The 19,118-nt window shown below is 40.5% G+C and overlaps 2 protein-coding genes across 5 annotated transcripts in view; one reads left to right on the top strand and one right to left on the bottom strand.

Annotated features, from left to right (window-relative positions):
- The window catches only part of Sptbn1 (spectrin beta, non-erythrocytic 1), a 202,642-nt gene extending 192,757 nt beyond the window's left edge, over window positions 1-9,885 (bottom strand). For 2 of the 4 annotated variants that reach the window (XR_010040545.1, XM_063229379.1), the window contains exon 1: window positions 9,711-9,885. The gene's annotated coding sequence lies outside the window, so the exon portion shown is untranslated. Of the gene's footprint in view, window positions 1-9,171; window positions 9,314-9,451; window positions 9,573-9,710 lie in introns of those variants that run through there. The other 2 variants (XM_063229382.1, XM_063229381.1) reach the window with 2 other exon arrangements.
- LOC134471539 (basic salivary proline-rich protein 3-like) lies at window positions 8,874-9,789 on the top strand. Its single transcript, XM_063230421.1, has 2 exons — window positions 8,874-8,947; window positions 9,027-9,789. The coding sequence occupies exons 1-2, from the start codon at window positions 8,874-8,876 to the stop codon at window positions 9,787-9,789; spliced, it is 837 nt and encodes a 278-aa protein (XP_063086491.1).
- Window positions 9,886-19,118: the final 9,233 nt, after the last annotated feature.

Below are 19,118 nucleotides of genomic sequence, written 5' to 3'. Positions count from 1 at the left end.
GGATCTGTACGATGGTAAAGAATGTTCCAGAAAAATGTGCAGTCCTTGAACATTCAGATTTGGCCTTGAGACAAACACTAGTACAAAAATTATCTCAGAAAGAGCTGCCCAAGAGGGCAGAAAACAAGAAGAAACTTCATCCAAAGCCAAACCTATAGCCCTTGGAGGCCGATCTCCTGAACAGTGTCAGTCAGGCTTCTCCAAGACCCCTTTTCCTATTAGCTTTTCCCACACTCCATGAAAGTGAGGAAACACTGACACTCTGACAAAATGCACATCTAAAAATAATATTTGGAAGAATCTTTTTAAAATTTTGGTGTTAGTTACACCTCCACCCCACCCCACCCCACCCCGTACGCAGGGTTGAATCCACCGAGCGGCATCCCAGCCCTTTCTCATTGTTTATTCTCACTAAACTGCCCTGGCTAGGCTCGAATTCATAATCCTCCTGTCTCAGTGGCACAGTGCTGGAATACAGGCCATGTGCCACCATGCCCGATTGACATTCATTATTATTTCCACTTTTTAAAAATTCTGGCAATAAAACCATTTAATCAGAAGGTATATTTAGTTGATCAGTCATCTTATTAGTTTTTATCTTGCTGACATGAGGTTTGCTCTGAAGAATTAAGATATCTTCATTAACACGAGTCTATGAAGTATTCCTTAAGATCTAGAAAATGTGGGAAAATAAAATATAGAAAGGTAGGAAGCTTCTGCCATTCCATCACCTAACTACTGTTAATAAGCACACGAACTTTTAAGTACAAATATCTAATTGTACAACTAATACACTAAACTTATACACTTCAAAAATATACTCCATTCTATTTATATATCATTCTAAATTTCATCCTAGTGAATTTATGGGTAAAAACCTATAGCTATGTCCTAACACATAATTTTACTCCCTAATTAGTAGCTTCAAACTTTTCCATTAAAAATTAAAATGAGAAGAAAACTCTAGATACTAGGGCACAAATATCCAGTGATTCTAAAAACTATTCAGCTATTCAGTCTCACGGTAACAGCAGAAGTATGAAGCCAAGTGTAACAGCACATGCCTGCAATACCAGCCCTACAGAAGGTGAGGCAGGCAGATCGAGTTCAAGGCCAGTCTGGGATATGGGTTCACAGGGAGACCCTGTCTCAAAAACCAAAACAATGGTCCACTTTAAAGCAATCTTAAAATTTCTTCATTGATCCTGTTTTTGTCTTGTTGTAGTGCTGTGGACTGAACTGAGGGCCTCACACATGCAAGCATCTTACACTGCACATCTCACCCTAGTATCTTACTTTCATATCTTTTTTTTTTTGTCTTTTTCCTTTTTATCGGTACCAGGGATCGAACTCACGACTGCCTGCTTGCAAGGCAGGCACTTATGCCGCTGAGCTAAATCCCCAGCCCCCTTACTTTCATATCTTAAAGCATGATTAATTCTCAAAAGCTGAAACAGTCTTTTAGTTAAAGTTCATGGCAAAAAAGTACACAATTCATGGAAGTAAACAAGTTAAATTTTGAAAACTGCATTCTACATAGCACCAATACCGCTGGATCATAAAAGAGAAAGTATTGTTTCCTCCTAAACATCAAGGACAACTTGATTCACTTGTAGGATTCACCTTCAAAATACTGTCTCTATAAAATTCTCCATTTCAAGAGGCACAGAATAACCCTTCCTCCTCCATCATGTCAGAAATTACTTACACACATATACACAAAAGATATGCATGATAAATATAAAACTGCAATATTCCATAACATGTTACAACATATATTATTTCCTTTCATATAAAAAGGATTATTAAAATTAATTCTTCCCAATCTTAGCCCATTCTCAAATGCTAAGAAACCATTCAATGAAATCAATCAAAAAGACAAAAAGAAAGAAAAAGAAAATCAATCTGAATCTACAAAAACTTCTATTTATTTCTTTTCATTTTTTTTTTTGAGGGGGGGTTCTTTCAAGACAGGGTCTTGCTATGTAGCTCAAGTGACCTGGAACTCATTATGTAGCCCATGCTGGCCTCAAACTCATAGCCACTCTGCTGCGTCAGCCTCCCAAATGTTGGGACTGAGTGGGTCACCACACTCGGCCACAGTACTGTAATTTTTATTCTAAAATGGTCACTTGGAGTTTTATCTACATTTCTGACCACTTCCAATGAAACATGATGGTCTAATGGTTACAAAATTAGCTCCAACAGCCATGTTTGGGCTTCTCCAAGTGAGACCATGCATGTCAGCAGAATTCCAGGGCTCACTTGCTCTAGTGTGCATACCAAAAACACTAAAGAACCCTAGTCTACCCTGATTTTCAGGCTGACCAAGGCTGGTGTGGAGAATCAAATTAGCGTTCCAATACATCTGCCTACTCTACTTTATCTCAAACCTATACTCTGAAGATGCTGACTTACTTATTCTACCACTTATTTTTTGAAGGAGTACAGAGGACAGATATGACCAGTCTGGAATTTTACACCATTCCTTAATAACAATCTACAAGGGAGCCTGGGGATTTAGGTCAGTGGCTCAAGTGCTTGCCTGGTTAAGCACAAGGTTATGAGTTTGATCCCCAGTACACCCTGGCAAAACGATATACAATTAGTCAGACTTGCTTTTTTCTTTCCTTTTTCAAGAATTAAAGTGTTGACTGCTTTCGTGATTATAAAAAAAAGTTCTACTAGGCACAGTAGTCTGTCTGCAGTCCCAGCTACTCTGGGAAGCAGAGACAAGATAGCCTGAGTCTACAAATCTGAGGCAGCCTCAGTAACATTTTCCTAACCAGATAAAAATAGGAAGAAAGGGAGGGGACAGGAAAAGTAGGAAAATTTTTAGAAAAAAAGTCTTACACTGAGCACACTGGTACACACGTATAATCCTAGCCACTTGGGAGCCTGGGGCTGGAGGATCAGGAGATGGGAGGCCAGCCCAGGCCACACAGCAAGACCCCGACTCAAAAATTCTCACGATTAGCTATTGTGAAATATTTGAAAACTCAAAATAAGAAACATTAAGTCATAGGAATTTCCTTTCACAGAAGAAAGGAAATCACCTATCAACCCATTGTCCAAGGCAAATTATTAGTACTTTTTAAGTATTTCCTTCCAGCCATTTACTTAACATACCTGGAATAACACCACATTATACAGCTTTGTATGCAGAGATTTCTAATGAACTTCATATGGTTAATAGTTTCCTATTTCAGAAATATTTTTATAACCATTACTTTAAGAACAACACATTGAATTCCAACCTATGGCTGTGCTATAATTTATCTATGCACCACTAGAAAACATTTTTGCTAGTAAATGATTAATGTTGTTAAAAAAAAAAAACTTGTTTAAAAACCTCCAAAAATTATTTTAGGTTCAACAGCTACATGTGGGACTTCAATCCACAATGTACAACTATTTTTGTTTTTATTCTGTTTTGCTTTGTTTTTTGAAACAGGGTCTCACTTTGTTTTTTGGTTCAGACCAGCCCTGAATTTACTGGCCTGGGACTTGCAACAATCCTCTTGCCCCAGGCTCTTGAGTGCTGGGATTACAGGGGTACACTATCACCTGGCTCAAAATGTATAAACATTTAAAGCTTCTGTGATACGTGTTTTTCCCACTAAATTTGTATTGATCCAAATACTCTCCCCCAACAGGTGACACAGAGTTCCTGTAGCAATACCCAAAGAGCATTATCTACATGCTAATTAAGTATATGTGCTTCATACAGGTGTTTGAAATTTTTGACTTCTTTTATAAACTCTGTTCATAGTCTTTCCCTAGATACTACAGTTTCAATGTTTTCTTGTGTGTTTAAAAAGTATGTATCAATTAGCTTTGCTTTTCCTATTATTTTGACATGACATACAGGAACAAATTTAAAACTATACTAAACTTGACATTATTTATTTACTGGAATGTATCTTTTCTGAACAAATCAAATAATTTATTTGAAAGAATCATAAAATTGAGACAAGCTAAGCAAAAATTCTGTTTTATAATCATTAAAATTTACTGATAGTACTGGATCTTCTCATTCAGCTTTAATCATCCTACTCAGTGGGTACTGTCATCACCACCATTTTACAAATGAAGAATCTGAAGCACAGATAAGACTAAGTTTGCCCAAGGTCACTGATCATATGGGTGAAGCTGTATGACTGGGAAGCCTAAAGCTGGAGATCCCTTAACCCATGACTCCTCCATCCTGTGTAGCTATGATCTATAAATAGTCTTTCATTCTATAAAATTAAATTGAGACCAGAGAGTTAACGATTTGCTGTGTTCACATATCTAGTCCATAAAAGCCCTTTTATTTTCTGTGTATAGTACACAAAATATACACTGTATACTGGACAACACAGCCCTTGGATTCAGGAACTAGTTCTTTTTCAATTTTAAACCAGCGCATAAACATTACAACTTCAAATCTCTGTGACAGAATCTATCCAATAATTATTTATCAAATCAAAAACAATATTACAAAATCATTTCCAAATAGCTGCAAATGGAGAACATTCATAGTAAAATTCTTACTGGTAAAAAGAACTATTTAGAAAAAAGAAATAAAGTACACTACTATCAAGTACAGAAACCTAAACTGATGAAAGGTTTCAGTTTCCACCACGTGGTCATTGCAGCCTCTGTTAACATAGAAATTCCACTGGCAACATAGCCTTTTAAAAGCAGGGGACAGAATAAGCCATTTATTTTATTTCAAAGCATACCAAAGAGGTTTGCTGGTGGCTCATGCGAAGGGGGAATTATGGCGTTCTCAGGAGGAAGGGAAATCCCTGTTACCATCTCAGCACCTACCACGGCCCGACAGTACACTGCTTCCGTATGGCAACTGTAGGACAAAGTAATACAGTGTGTTTTGATTTTTCTGACAAATTGTAGTTTTGAGAGCAACCAGCCCACAGCTAGTACCTACCATTAGTGGACATCATTAGGATTAGGACTTGGACCTGCTCCAGTTCAAAACCAACACTCTTTCTAAACTAAGGAAGATTTTCCTGCAGTAAAAACATCTTCACAAACTAAAGGACAAAAATGACTGGCTCCTAAAATTACAAACAAATATTTTATGTAAAGGAATCACAAAAAGGTTTTCTTAAAAAAGATACAATCTTTAAGAAATTAGAAGACAATCTACCCATAGAACTCTTACATTTGATAAGAAAAACAATCAACAAGAACAATGTCAAATGACAACTGTGAATAGGAATTTCATAAAAGAAGGAACCCAATGGTCAATAATGTAGATATTTAACCTCAACAATTACCAAAATTACAAATAAAAAACACAAGTTAGTATTTCACAAGTATCACCTGTGTAAGACTTTAAAGTTTGGTAAATGAACATTCGGTGAAGTAGCAGATCTAAGTTGACAATGCATATACATCCTATGATCCTGCAAATTTCACCCCTTACAAAAATAGAATGTGTGTTTGTCTCCTCATGTGTACCAAGGGGCATGAACCACTACAACTCTTTTTTTAGCAGCAGGAAACTGTAAAGAATCCAAACCATCTACAACAGAAGGAATATATAAACCCTGGTAGAATACTATACAAGAGTGGTATGGATGAATTTGGAGACCGTAATGTTAAAGATGCAACTCACAAAAAATATAAATTTGTACATGTAAAGTAAAAAACCAGAGAAAATTAAAAAAATCTAATGCTAAACTACAGAGAAGGAAACAACATGCACAAAATTTATGGTAGAAGCCGCTTCATACTGGATATGGAGGCTCTCAGAAACCTTCCTGAACTAGGCAGTAGCTGTGCCTTAGTATGTACTGGTTTGTGACTCCTTAACACACATTTTAGGAACATTATTTTGTACCCACTAATTAGTTTTTAAAAAGCTCTAAGAACGAACCAGAAGGGTGGAGACCAGGCAGTAGAAGGACCTTGAGCGCAGAGCTTATCTTTTCAGGCTCCATCTATGCTGCCTAAAAGTCACTCTCATTCCAGGGCAACAAATTTTTGGAGAATCTGAAACACTGATTAATCTAAGTAAACCACAGTAACTAGGACTTCTCCAATTTTGGATTAAAGAAAAAAATTATAGAAGTCATTAAAATTTTATATTAAATAATTTAGAGTAAATGCTTCAGTTTCTTCCTCACCATTCAGTGATTTAAGAAGAAATATGTGCTGACATTATGGCAAAAAAAGATACAAGAAGAACACTTCTGATACTGAGGCAGTTTAGCTGAAAAAGGAGAGCCAACATTTTTACTGTAATGTTCCTACCAACCATTTGGTGGTCATGTTAAAATGCAGAGGCCAACTGGAGTCTGGAGTAGGGCTCAGGAGCTGGCATTTATCACAGATCTCTCTAGTGTGCTGCTTTATGGACCTCACCAAGATACTCGGAGACATTACAAAGACATTATCTCCAGAGATGTTTAAAAATACTGATATGGGAATCATGTTTTTTAGCCACCAAGGTAGAAAAAAGATTGACGATGTCATTCCTACCCTGAAGACACAAAATACAACACAACTCCTAACACAAAAATCAGAGTACTCAATTAGGCCTTTGCAAAGAAAGGTGTTTTTCCGGAAAATGTAAGACTGAAAACTTAACTATACGCACAGCTTTTCTATGAAGAGTATTAGCAGTTTCCTTGTGGAAGGATGAGTTGCTTTCCCAACAGTTCAGCAGAAAAAACCAAGGCACCCATAAACACAGAACATTAAATAAAGCCCAATAATAATGAAGATATTGGTCAGGGTTCAATTTAATTAAAGAAACATTATTTTACATAAAATAAGCAAAAACAAAATTTAAAACCTAAGCTTTAAGATTATCTCTAAAATACACTCATCCCAGCATAGTGGTAATCCAGGTTTCCCTGCTGCTCAGGAGGAAGCTTAAATAAAGATCACTTGAGCCCACCACCCTAGGCAGCATGGTGAAAGCCCATCTCAAAAAATGAGTAAAAATGTAAAACATATACATTTTTTAAATGAAAAGCTTAAAAATTATTTCAATAAAAACCGCATCTGATGATTTCTACTCATTACACCCATCTAGGTTTATTAGTAGTAAAATAATATTCCATCTCAAAATAGTATTTTTCACAGGGTACATCACACTTTCACACAACAAGATAAAGTAATCCACTTCTTCCAAGAAGCACTGTCAATACTACATTTCTACTCAGGATGCATTATAATGTGCAGAGTGAGATCTCACTTGCTCCTGGGACGTCACCAACAGCTGCTATTAGTCTCACCCAAGAGATCCTTCTCACAGAAGCCCTCTAAGTGGAAGGTGAGGGAGCCAGTGCAGTTTCCGCACCATCACTGTCTCAGATGCAGATTCTGCTTACCCCAAAGAGGACAGAGTACAAAGGTTAACCCAACAAAGTTCTGGACCTCAACATAGGGTGTTCCTCAGAACACACCAAATCCAAAGCTTCTGGTTAATCCATGCAAACATTACTCACAAAAACCTTAAGCGATTTAATTTTATACATCCAGAACAATAAAAAAGCCTAAGTCCCAAACGGTTCCATATTTTAACAGCTCTCTATTGGAGAAATTCAAAATATGCATATATACCACACAATTTACAAACTGTTCTATTCTGTACTAGCTGGAATTCTTGAGAGACTTTTAAAAAAATAAAATACAGCAGGCATGCCCTTGGCTTTGAAAGGCTGACCTTCCCTCCTAATCAACACAGTGAAATTTCCTTTTTCATCTACACATTTAAGAACTTGGCAGACAGCTGAAATATATCCCATTTGCCATCCTATACTAAGTAAGCGAAATAAAAATGGCATTTTGAAAGGAAATTTTTTATTTACTACCAGAGACTTAAACAGGTGACACTGGGAACCTCTTCAGATACCAGCCAGAGGCGTTGATGGTTTGCTTTTTCAAATCTCTCCTCAGCCATACCTACATAAAATATGCAGTCAAAAAATACATACAAACATACATAAATGTAGTCTGTAACTATCATAATCCTAGTCAGGCCTGGAGACTTGAAGAACTGAATCAAAGCAGTCTGCATACCCGTTTATCATCAATTACGACGTTCATTTAACTAATAACCCTTAATAAAGAATCCAAGTAATTAACTGTGCTTGACTCACAGAAAACGCAAATGAAAACAGCAAAAAAGGATTTATCACATAAATTTCTTTCAAAACGGACTAATGAATGCTAAAATGTTTATAAATCTTCTCAAGGATCTAAGAACTAAAATGTGTTCATCATTTAATTTTAAAAAATAGTTTCCTATAGCAAAAATTCATTTTCTTAATATTGAGCAAAGACAGGCGCGTTACTGTAATGTCACAGCTATAAAGGTTTAATTGATAAACACCAACTTTCCACAAATAAAATCGATGCACAACTGGGTTGTGGTTAGATTATGGGTGACCCACAAAAAAGCCATGACTCCCACACTGCATGCACCATTGCGTGCTCACACTACTGGGCCAGCAGCCCCTCCCTAGGACTCGGGTCCCTGTCAGAGAACTGCCTCAGGTCCGCATCTGCAACCCGGCTTCCCTGGCCTGCATTAGTACTGCAGGGCGCCCCTCCGAGCATGCAACAGCCAACAGGCTAGGCAGGAGGGGTCACCCTGACCAAGACGCCTCTCTCCCCTCACACCTCGGGCACCTGGTCCTCTGGATGCCACATCCAGCCGCAGCAGCATGACAAGGTAGAAGACGCTCAGGGCGCAGCCAAGGGCAGCCTTGGGCCTGGGTGGGGCCGGGCGGGGGCCGCAGGCGCCAAGTGACCGTGCCAAGCCCCGCCGGCTAGCACCGGGGGAAGCTGCGAGATTGCTGCATTGTGCTGCATCACGGCGAGGGCAACGCGAGCCATCCATCTTGCCCAAAATGCACCTCCCCGCCCAAATAACCCCCACCGAATCCATTTTTCTCCTCGGTCGAAGTACCCCCCATCCACCCTCGTCTATCTCTTCTGGTTTTTGACTGGAAAAATAATGGGCGACTGTTCGCGTACTAATTAATATCCCCCTTCATCTGAAGGCAACACTCCGCACCTCTCCTATCACAAAAACAAAAGGCTTCCCCCAAAACGGGGCCGCGGGGGCGGAGGGAGGGAAGGGTGACGGCGCGCGGCTCCCAGCCCACCTCTCCAGGCAGGCCCGGAGGGTCCCCGCGCGGTACGAACCTGTTGAGGAGAAGGTGGCAGGAGCTGCGGCGCGCGTCCCGCCCAGCCCCGGGAGAGGGCACGGCAGGAGGGGGCGGCGAGCGCCGGGAGGAGCGGGGACGGGGGCGCGGGCCGCCGCCTCCGGCTCAGCTGCAGCACGGCGCGGCCCGGACCACGCCTGGCCGCATCCCCGGCACCGTTAGGCGCGCAGCCCGGCCCTGTCACCGCCGCCCCGTCTCCCCCGCCCGGCCGGGGGAGGGCACCCGAAAATACCCGCCCCGGCAGCCCACTGCGCACCGACCTCCGCGCCAGGGGCCGCGGCGCCCAGTCCGAGCCAGCAGGAATCAGGGGCCGCCCCGCATCACCCCAGGACTAACGCGCGCCGGAGACGGGCTCCGGCTGCCCCGCCCGGCTCTGCAGCTCCCCGCCCCCACGCGCTCCGCGGGCGGAGGGCAGCGGCAGGCGGCGGCGTCCTCCGGCCCCCGGCCCGCGCCCCTCCTGCCGCCCGCCCGGGGTCAGCCCCGTGAGCGGGCACCTTCCTGCCGCGGGCCCCCACTCACCTCCAGGGATGGGGTGGGGGCGCCGGGGTCCCGTCCTCCTCCCGCTCCTCGGCGGCCGGGCGGGTGGGCCGGGAGGTGACTCCGCGGGGCTGTCCGCGGCTGGGGCCGGGGCTCACAGGACGGGACCAGTGGGCGCTGCTGCGCGGGGCTGCGCGCTAGCTCCGGCGGGAGAGGCGGCCGAGGGAGGGACTGGAGGAATCCGCAGCTTGCACGGCAACAGCTGCACTGATTCCGGGGGCTGGGCGGGCGCGCGGGGGGCGGGGGAGGGGGAGGAGAAAGGGGGGGCGAGGGCGGGGAGAGGGAGCGCGCGGCGCAGCGCGCACCGGCTGCGGGCGCGCGCACTCTGGCCTCCCGCACGCCTCCTCGCGTCTCTCCTCCCACCGCCCGCGGCCGGCTCGGCCCGCAACGCCCGCGCACGCCCGCCGCCCCGCGCGGCTGGAGAGCAGACCGCGTGCGCGCCCCCGCTCCCGGAGCTGCGCTCTCCCGGGCCCGGCCCGGACCTCGTCCCCGCGGCTGACGCAGCTGGCCGGCAGACTGGGCGCTGCTGCTGCTGCGGCGATCTGAGCCCGACACTGGGGCTTTGTCCCCGGAGCCAGCGAGCACCAATTTCTCGCGTAATTGGAGGCTAATTCGATTATCGCCAGGGAAAGGGCAGCCTAATTCTCCGTGACTTGTGCGGCCTCTTTTCACCCGCGATGTTTGCGTGCAGAGCGTGTGGAAGCAGATCGCGGAGTGTCATTTGCGTGGGTGTCTGTAGGTGTGGGTGGTGAAGCCGCGGAGGTCTCGTCCGGCCCGGAGGAGGAGGACTGTGACCTGCTCCCGCGGCAAAGCTTGGGCGTTGGGCTGGGGTGGGGCGGGCAGGGTCGAGTCTGGGGCGTTGATATTCTCCTGCTTCCTAAGTGCTTTTGCACCCTTCCCTTGTGGTGACTGACCCTACAAGTGGTTTATCCAACTCCTGCCGCTCTTCCCTAAAGCACAGGCTCAATTTTAACCTGATGCCAGCTGCTCTTCCCTCATTCCTCTGCACGCCGCCCCCACCATGGCTTGGGAACTTAAGCCCCCCTCTCTCCCTATTCTTTGGAAGCAGTGCTAGTCGCTTCCACAAGTTTTGTAGAGTGCTCGCTCCCTTCCCCACAAACTGCACCACCCATTGGCCCAAGACTGAGGAATTGTGGAACCAACACTACCGGGAAGAAAAGATGGTAATTCACTATAGCACGTATAGAAACATTATTTATGGACTGGAGAAATTGAGTTTGCCTGCACTGGGGGCTTTGAAGGAAGGGACCCTTGTTGATAAGTAAAGTCTCTGGGCTTTCGCCCCTAAAAATCTGATCTCCTAGAAACAAAATACAGGATAGTTAATAACTTGAATCATGTCTATCTCAAATCTGATGGATTTATATTTTCATATGTATGATTTAAATGAACGTTGTAAAATTAAATTGTTAGTAAAACGAGTATGATTTTTTCTTTTGGTCCTTCGCTATTAGTTTGTGTGTTTGAACTAATATTTACTTTTAATATGTGTGGAAAAACATTGTGGAAGACGAATAAAGTAACATTTTTCTCAGAAGGTTGATCAACAGAACCTATAAGATAAACTCCCCAAGGGCAGAATTCTTTGTTCACTGTATAGCAGGCACTTGGAAGGTACTCAAGAAATATTTGTTGAATGGAATTGAACAGAGCAACTGGAAGCTCTTGCCCTTCATAGATAATAAAGGAAATACACTAGAAATGAAAGTTGTTTCCCTTTCTCCTGTTTATTGTTTGTCATGACCCCAGCAACCTCCGCCCAGTAAAGTTAATAGAATACCAAAGAAAAGGACAATAATAGGAAATGCCTCCTTTAAATTTCTCCAATGCTATTCTGAAATGGTGACTCCTAAAATGCTTCCTTTATCACCGATAACAGTACTAAAATCTTCATTCAAGGTTGACTCACCTCCCATGCGTTCCCGTTCCACCCCACTTAAGTTTTTAAAACTTTTTTTAAAAGGGCAGCGCCACCCACAAACTTAGTGTTTACTCTAGCACCGGTTCCGATTCCAAAAGACGTGAAAAGCGAGAACTCATGGTTTCATCTAGATACCTGCCTCGCGATTTCCAATTTTTATCGTTTGGTGGGAAAAAATCACCCAGGAGAGCCCAGGCTACCAATGACCAGAAGAAATAACTCAAAGAAACGGTTATCAAAGAAGACATCCTTGTGAAAACAAAATTTAGAACCCATTTAAGCTTTAGCTGGTGATGATAATTCAGAATTATTCTCAAATATCAACAAGGGAAATTTTGTTAAAGTTTATCTTCTCACTAGAATTAATATTGACCTAAAGGAACCTGGAGTTCATCAATATCATTCCTGTATGTGACACAGTACTTTTTTTTTTTTTGTACGGGGGATTAAACTCATGACCTCACCCTTGCCAGGCAGACACTTACACCACTGAGCTAAATCCCCACCCCACTACTCTCTGATTTTCAAGTCCCCGTGGTAATATGACCTTTTCTTCCCTAGAACTAGTACTTTGTTATAAAGGTATTTTTATTTATTTATTTATTTATTTTTATTGGTACCGGGGATCGAACTCACGACCGCCTGCTTGCAAGACAGGTGCTTATGCCGCTGAGCTAAATCCCCAGCCCTCGTTATAAAGTTTTAGCAGGTATAAATTGATATTTTAACTCACTATATAAATAAGAATGGACTATGTTTTAAAGGTGTAAGACACAGTTCCTAAATCTCACTATACCATACAGTCCCCCAAATAAACAGTGGTTAATGTGTTGCTTTATAACGTCGGCTATGGTTCTGGTACTCCTTGGAAAGGTTGTCTTCCACTTGTGAGCTCGGCGTTCCAGAACACTTTAATCTTATGGTACCTCCATATCAATGAGTGTTTCCACAATCTCTGCTGGAAGGGAAGCGTGTGAGTGGGAAGAGTGCGCTCTATGGGAAGAGGACCAGCAATTAAAATACTTCTACCCACAAACGATGCCTGGTTTCCTCTCCATATGTCCTGTGCCAAGACAAATCACATGGCTACCCCTGAAACCACACCTTGGTAAACAACAGAATCATCTGCTACAACCTGTTTTATTTAGAAAAGAAGAATTAATCTTTAAGTATTTCCTTATGAGTTAATACAACAAACCTCACCTTCTATTACACTGAAAACAGCCTGGAACTTTAAAATGAGAAGATATTGAACACTTTAATAAATTTTTTAATTTTGCTTAAATTTTATGTGAGGATTCATATATATTAATTTTGTACTGGGAAATCTTAAATACTTATACGTTTAAGCTATTATAATCATGAATGCTTTTTCAGCACTAATAACATTTACTGCTTTATATAGTTAACAAATTCTTTCATTTATTTAAAAAATACCTGTCTTATACTGTTCTGGGCTCCTAACCAGAGCAGTGAGCCAAACACTAAGACAATCATTTGTGCATCTTCCGTTCTCCTAAGAGAAATAATGAATCCATAAACAAGTAAAAGGTACATATCTGAATATAAGATAATCTAAATATATAGAAATAATATTTATAAAATGATCAGAATAGTCTCAGCTTTCCATGAAGAAATTTTCAAATTTTCTCTGATAATAATGATAATGATCATAAAGAGCAACTATTAAGTGCTTTCTGTTTTCTAAAGTGCTTTAACAAGAGTCTAGTATCCAAAGCATGAAAAAATCTGATTCAAAAGTAGGCAAGGACCTGAATAAATTTTTCTTTAAAGAATATATACAAATATTCAATAAGCACATGAAAATATGCTCAACCTCAGTTATTTGGGAAATGCAAATCAGAACTACAGTGACGTGCTACTTGATACCCATGAGGATAGCTTTTTCTTTTTTTTTTTTTCAGAAAAAGAAAAGAATGGGTATTGGTAAGAATGTAGAGAAATTGGAAGCCTCATTCATTGCTGATGGGCATGTAAAATGGTGCAGCCACTGTGAAAAAGTCCAGTAGTCTCTAAAGAAGTTAAGCAAAGAATTACTATACAAGCCAGAAATTCCATTGCTGGGTTTATGTCCAAAAGAATTAAAAAGTCAAGGAAGTAGTTGTACACTTATGTTTTTAATAGTTCTATTCATAGCAGTCAAAAGGTAGAAAAACCCAAATTATCCATCAAATGGATGGCAACATGTGATATATTTATATATTACAATCCTCTTCAGCCATAAAACATAAGGAAATACTGATATATGCTATAATATGAATGAACCTAGAAAACACTATATTAAGTGAAAGAAACCACATATGAAAAATCACGTATCCTACTTTTTTTTCGGGGGGGTAGTACTGGGAACCCTACACGGATCCTCAAGCACGCTTGACAAGCACTCTAACACTGAGCTACACCCCCCCATCCTTTTAAAATTTTATCTGAAGACGAGATCTTGCTGAATTGTCCAAAACTGGCTTCAAACTTGTGATCCTCCTACTTTAGTCTCCCAAGTAACTGAAATTCCAGACATATGACACTACATCAGCTGTATAACTTCATTTATGTGACTGTCCGGAGTAGGTAGAAACAAGCAGATTGGTGCATTCCCGGCACTAGCATAGGTAGGGAATAAAACGGGCAATATAGCTTGTCCAGTATGGGTTTTATTTTGAGGTAATGAAGATGTTTTGGAACTAGGTAAAGTGGGTGATTTTACAGCACAGTGAATATACGAAGTGTCACTGATTGTTCTTTGTTTTGTTTTTTAAAGATAGGGTCTCATTATGTGGTTCAGGCTGGTTTTGAACTCACTATGTAGCATAGGCTGGCCTCAAACACATGGCAGTCCTCTTCCCCCAGCTTCCCAAGTGCTGGGATAACAGGCATAGCATCATCACATCCAACTGAATGTTCATATTAAAATAGTTGTTTTTCTTTTCGAAATGCAAAAGGGACCAAGAGTGGAGGGAAGGGGAAGATAAAAAAATTATGATATGTTACATACATGTCCCAATGCCGTGATTAATGTAATCATTATGTACTGCAAATGTACTAATAAAAATAAATTATAAGAAATAAAATGAAGAGGCCGGGAACTTAGCTTAATGGCATAAGCACCCGCCTGGCAAGGATAAGGTCTTGAATTTGATTCCCGATACCAAAAAAAAAAAAGAAAAGAAAAAGAAAAGGTTGATTTCAAAGTGACAGAAATAGTTGTTATGTTATATGCATGTCATTTTTATTTTATGTGTGTATTTCAAAAGGAAAATTTTTTCTATTTGTTCCTCATTTAAACATCATTTTCAAGAACCCACAAACTGTTACATCACAAGAACATGGGCTTCTGCATGTTCTTTAAATTTTTCCTACATTCTTCTTTTGAGAAAAGTTTATCGCAATTTATTTCTCAGGTATGAACTAAACTATTCCACCTGCATGTTTTCAGGAATAGTGATTGTAACTATTTCACTACAGAAAAATAAGAGTGTTGACTCTTTACTGTTGGAGCCAAACTAAAAAAGAATTATTTTGACTTTCTAGAAAAGGGACTGGGGATTTAACGCAGTGGTGTAAGCGCCTGCCTGGCAAGCACGGCGTCGTGAGTTCCATCCCTGGTACCAAAAATAAAAAAAATAAAATAAAGTTTCTAGAATCCCCACTTGGAAGTATCAGCTAACAGTGAGAAAGGGAAAAGCACAATGATTCTCCATATTACAACACACATTTCTTATTTCCCCTGTTCAACTTACACTGTACAGTATAGTAGCCACCGATCACATGTGGATATTGAACACTAAAAGTGTGGTTATAGTGATAGCAACTGAACTTTTAATTTTACTTAACTGAAATTGAAACTTGATTCAGTTATTGGGAAACTCCTAAGACTGTAATAACGTGGGCTTCGAATCTGTTTAACTTTTTTAATGAAATCTCTATATATACTAGATTTCAGAGCCAGTTTTAAAAAGAAATGCAAAATATCCCAATGTTTTTCTTATTTTTCTAGTATACGTTTGCAGTATGTGAAATTTACATTCATCACAGGGAATAGGTACGTGTACACAACACAGCTGAATCCTTTTTAAATCTCCTTCACCTTTCAACCCGCCTCTTCACTTCCATTTTAAAATCACCTTTCTCCATTTTCATTCATATTGTTATTATTACTCTTAGCTCATGCTTGTGACATACAATGTTTACATTCATTGTGGGTATTTGGCACCTATACACGACACATCTTAAATATTTTTCACCTTCAATTTTTAAAATACTATTATTTGCACTGATATTATCTTGGATATAATGGGTAAAGTAAAATCTACTTTTAAAAATTATTTTCACCTTTTTATTTTTTAAAATGTTGCTATTGGAAAAACTGTAAATTACATGTGTGACTTGAAGTATATTTCTCTTGAATAACGCTGTTCTAGACATTGTCTATAAGGTCTTCAGTAACTATAATCCTCATCTCTTACTTAGGTTCAGAAAAACTGCAGGAAGGAGAGTAGAATCTGGAATATGCAAGTAGCATTTTGGAATAAGCAAGAACTCTAAAGTGAGGCCAAGGTTTTAACCTCCAGACCTCAGCAGCTCTGAGTGGTAGGTCATGATACTTTCCTGGGTGCAGAAGGCATGACTAGTATTTTCATAACTGGTATTCTTCTAGAAGCCCAAAGATGACCTTGGCAAAGACAGACAGAATGACGCTGCCTCAAGAGCAACTCCCTCTCTCCCACTCCCCTCCCCCATCTGACTTAGTTTCCTGGTCAATATGATTCCAAAAGTGTGCTAGACTCATGCTGAGAATTCATTCAAGAAATTGCAGAAATTCATAGCATAATGGATGAGAAACAGAAAAAAGTCACTTCCCCACAGAGAGCAGAGAAGTCCAGTTGCCAGCTTGTCTGAGGAGAAATTCCTCCGCCTGAGGCATCCGTGCTCACTTGGCCCCTTGATCATACTCTTAGTGTTGGAGTAACATCATTTCCTGTCTTGTCCCCTTAGACACATGACCACGGCATGAAAGTGTTGTCCTCCTTCCAGAGGAAGACAGGGAATGACCAAACACAGACAGACAAAACACAACACAAACTAAGACTGCCAGAGCATTTGCCAGCAAGATAGTAACATTTTTCCTTGCTTGGTTCTCATGGTGCACGGACGGCTTTCTTTCCTAGAGTTCTTTGTTTTCACATGATGGAAAACATAGAGGTCGGGTACTATCTGAATATCTGTCAGGGACACACTGACACTCTTTCCTTACTCTGGTTCTCATGGTTTGCAGGCTGGTTTCTTCTCTTGGGTCCTGTTACACATGGAGGGAGGGGAAATTATCTGAACATTTGTTGCGAAGGTATTGGGATTCTTTTCCTGCTTGCTTCTTACTCAAGGCCTGCCTGCTGGTTTCTTTTACATATGAGTTACAGCAAACATGAGTTCAATTTTAATGAGCATCTTTTTATGTAAGAAATAAATCAGGGCCCTTAAAGAATTACCTAAAAAATGGTATTTTTAACATTTGTTAAATTTCCATTAATAAGCACTTCCCCTAAAGAGGAAACGAGATGCAAAATATAATAAATTTTTGTTTTTGTTGTTTGAACTTTCTCATTTTACCACATGTACAGGCACTCTGCTAAATATGAACTCATTTAATTTGTACAGCTAATCTGTGTGGTATGTACCATTTTCCTTCTTTTATTGATAAGGAAAGTGAGAGACGAGGTTGGGTCATGTGCTGGAGGCCCTACAACTAAAAAGCGAGGAAAAAATAACTCAAATTCAAAACAGTTTTCAAAGTTTGAAAAGGAAAATAAAGTCTTAGCACTTTACTTACTAGCTTTCAGTGTAAAAATACATGTTGAAGACTTTTACTCAAAATACATGTTGAAGACTTTTTAATTGACAAATTTTTCATTAAAATATTTAAATGTTTTTTAAATGAAGACTGTAAGGATATATCTATGCTTGAAAAACTTTTAAGCACCTGAATTCTTGTGCACTTACACTTCAAACAACCCAACTTGAAAGTCATCTGCTCCTTAGTAAGTGCTGCCAATACAGAATAAGAAAAAGAAAACGCTTTAAACAGAGAATTCCCCTTGTGTTTGATGAACAGAGTAGTATTGTTGTTTGTTTTCTGAAGGGGAAGGATGTGGATGGAAGTGGGGATGTTTGTTTTTCTGAGATCTGCTTTGAAGAGTTCTTCTGAAGCCTTCGCAGGAGTGGCCAGGCAGGAGTGCTGGGTTTAATGCACCACACGCAGGGTAAGTGTGGGTCTGTTTCAGCTGCAAGTCATTTATACGTTCAGGATTCTCTCCAAAGAAGACCTTGGACCAAAGCAAGCTGAGAAAATCATGCACTGGATTTCAAATTGCTAGAAACTCTGTAGTAGGAACAAAAACACTTGTAGTTCCAATTTTGTTATGGGTTAAAAGAATTTGAGACGAACCTGGGATTTTTATCCATTGGGTAGAAAGATTTATACTATCTGAGATATAGATTCTATTGGAATGCCTAGGAAAGTTATCTGAAAATACTGACTTAGCTATCAGTGTAAGCCATACCAATTTTAACCATCCTTAAGAGAGGAATGAGAGTGTCTTCAGTTGTTACTCTTGCCCTCCAAAAGACTTGAAAATTTGCCAGGTTTCCATTTCCCTCTAGGTCATCTGAATTTTCTAGATCCTCCAAAAAGAATGGGGTGCTTATGCTGCTACCCCTGGCATCTCACAGGCTTACCATGTACACCAGCTTCATGTACATCAGATGAGCATGGCCTCTGGTTTCTGAGCTGGTGGACCCAGATGGCATGATCTGGAGGATCCGTGTGGCTGATTTGAGAAGAAAATGCCAGGAATATCTTAACTGCCAAAGTTTCATTTTTGTAATGACAATTTTACCACTGGGGTCTGTACCCTAGCACACAGCTACAACCATAAATTAGTAAATCATTCCTTAGTTCTTCTCTTGCCCCACTAAAACCTGAAAATCAAGGCAAACATCTGTTTTGTTATAAATATTTATCATCACAATCAGAGACTTCTAGATTTTCCTTTGGATGGGCAATTATATTCATATTATTTTTTATTAATTTTGTTGGTACAATTTAAATATATGTAAATAGGTAGGTAGCTCATATTCACCATAGGAAATTTGTACCTGTATATGATATATTTTGATTCTTCTTTTATATTCATATGATTAAAAATAAATGATATAAAACATATATATCCCTATTCATTCACTCCTACCCTGCCCCATTCATCTCATCTCTTTGTCCTATTTCCTCTAGTTAACCGTGGTTTTTGTTTGTTTATTTGTTTTAGTTAACCATGTTTTAAATTTTTATGAACTACTCTTCCACAGTACTTGTCCAGTGTTTCTTTAGGTATATGTAAACAAGCTATATATGTATATTCTTATTACTTCTTGCCATT

Source organism: Cavia porcellus, unplaced genomic scaffold (assembly GCF_034190915.1).
Source record: "Cavia porcellus strain 051 isolate PalLab524CR breed Dunkin Hartley unplaced genomic scaffold, mCavPor4.1 scaffold_18, whole genome shotgun sequence".
In the NCBI taxonomy this organism is placed as follows: domain Eukaryota; kingdom Metazoa; phylum Chordata; class Mammalia; order Rodentia; family Caviidae; genus Cavia; species Cavia porcellus.
The sequence above is the reverse complement of the archived record's forward strand: the minus strand, read 5'-3'. Positions and strand labels throughout refer to the sequence as shown.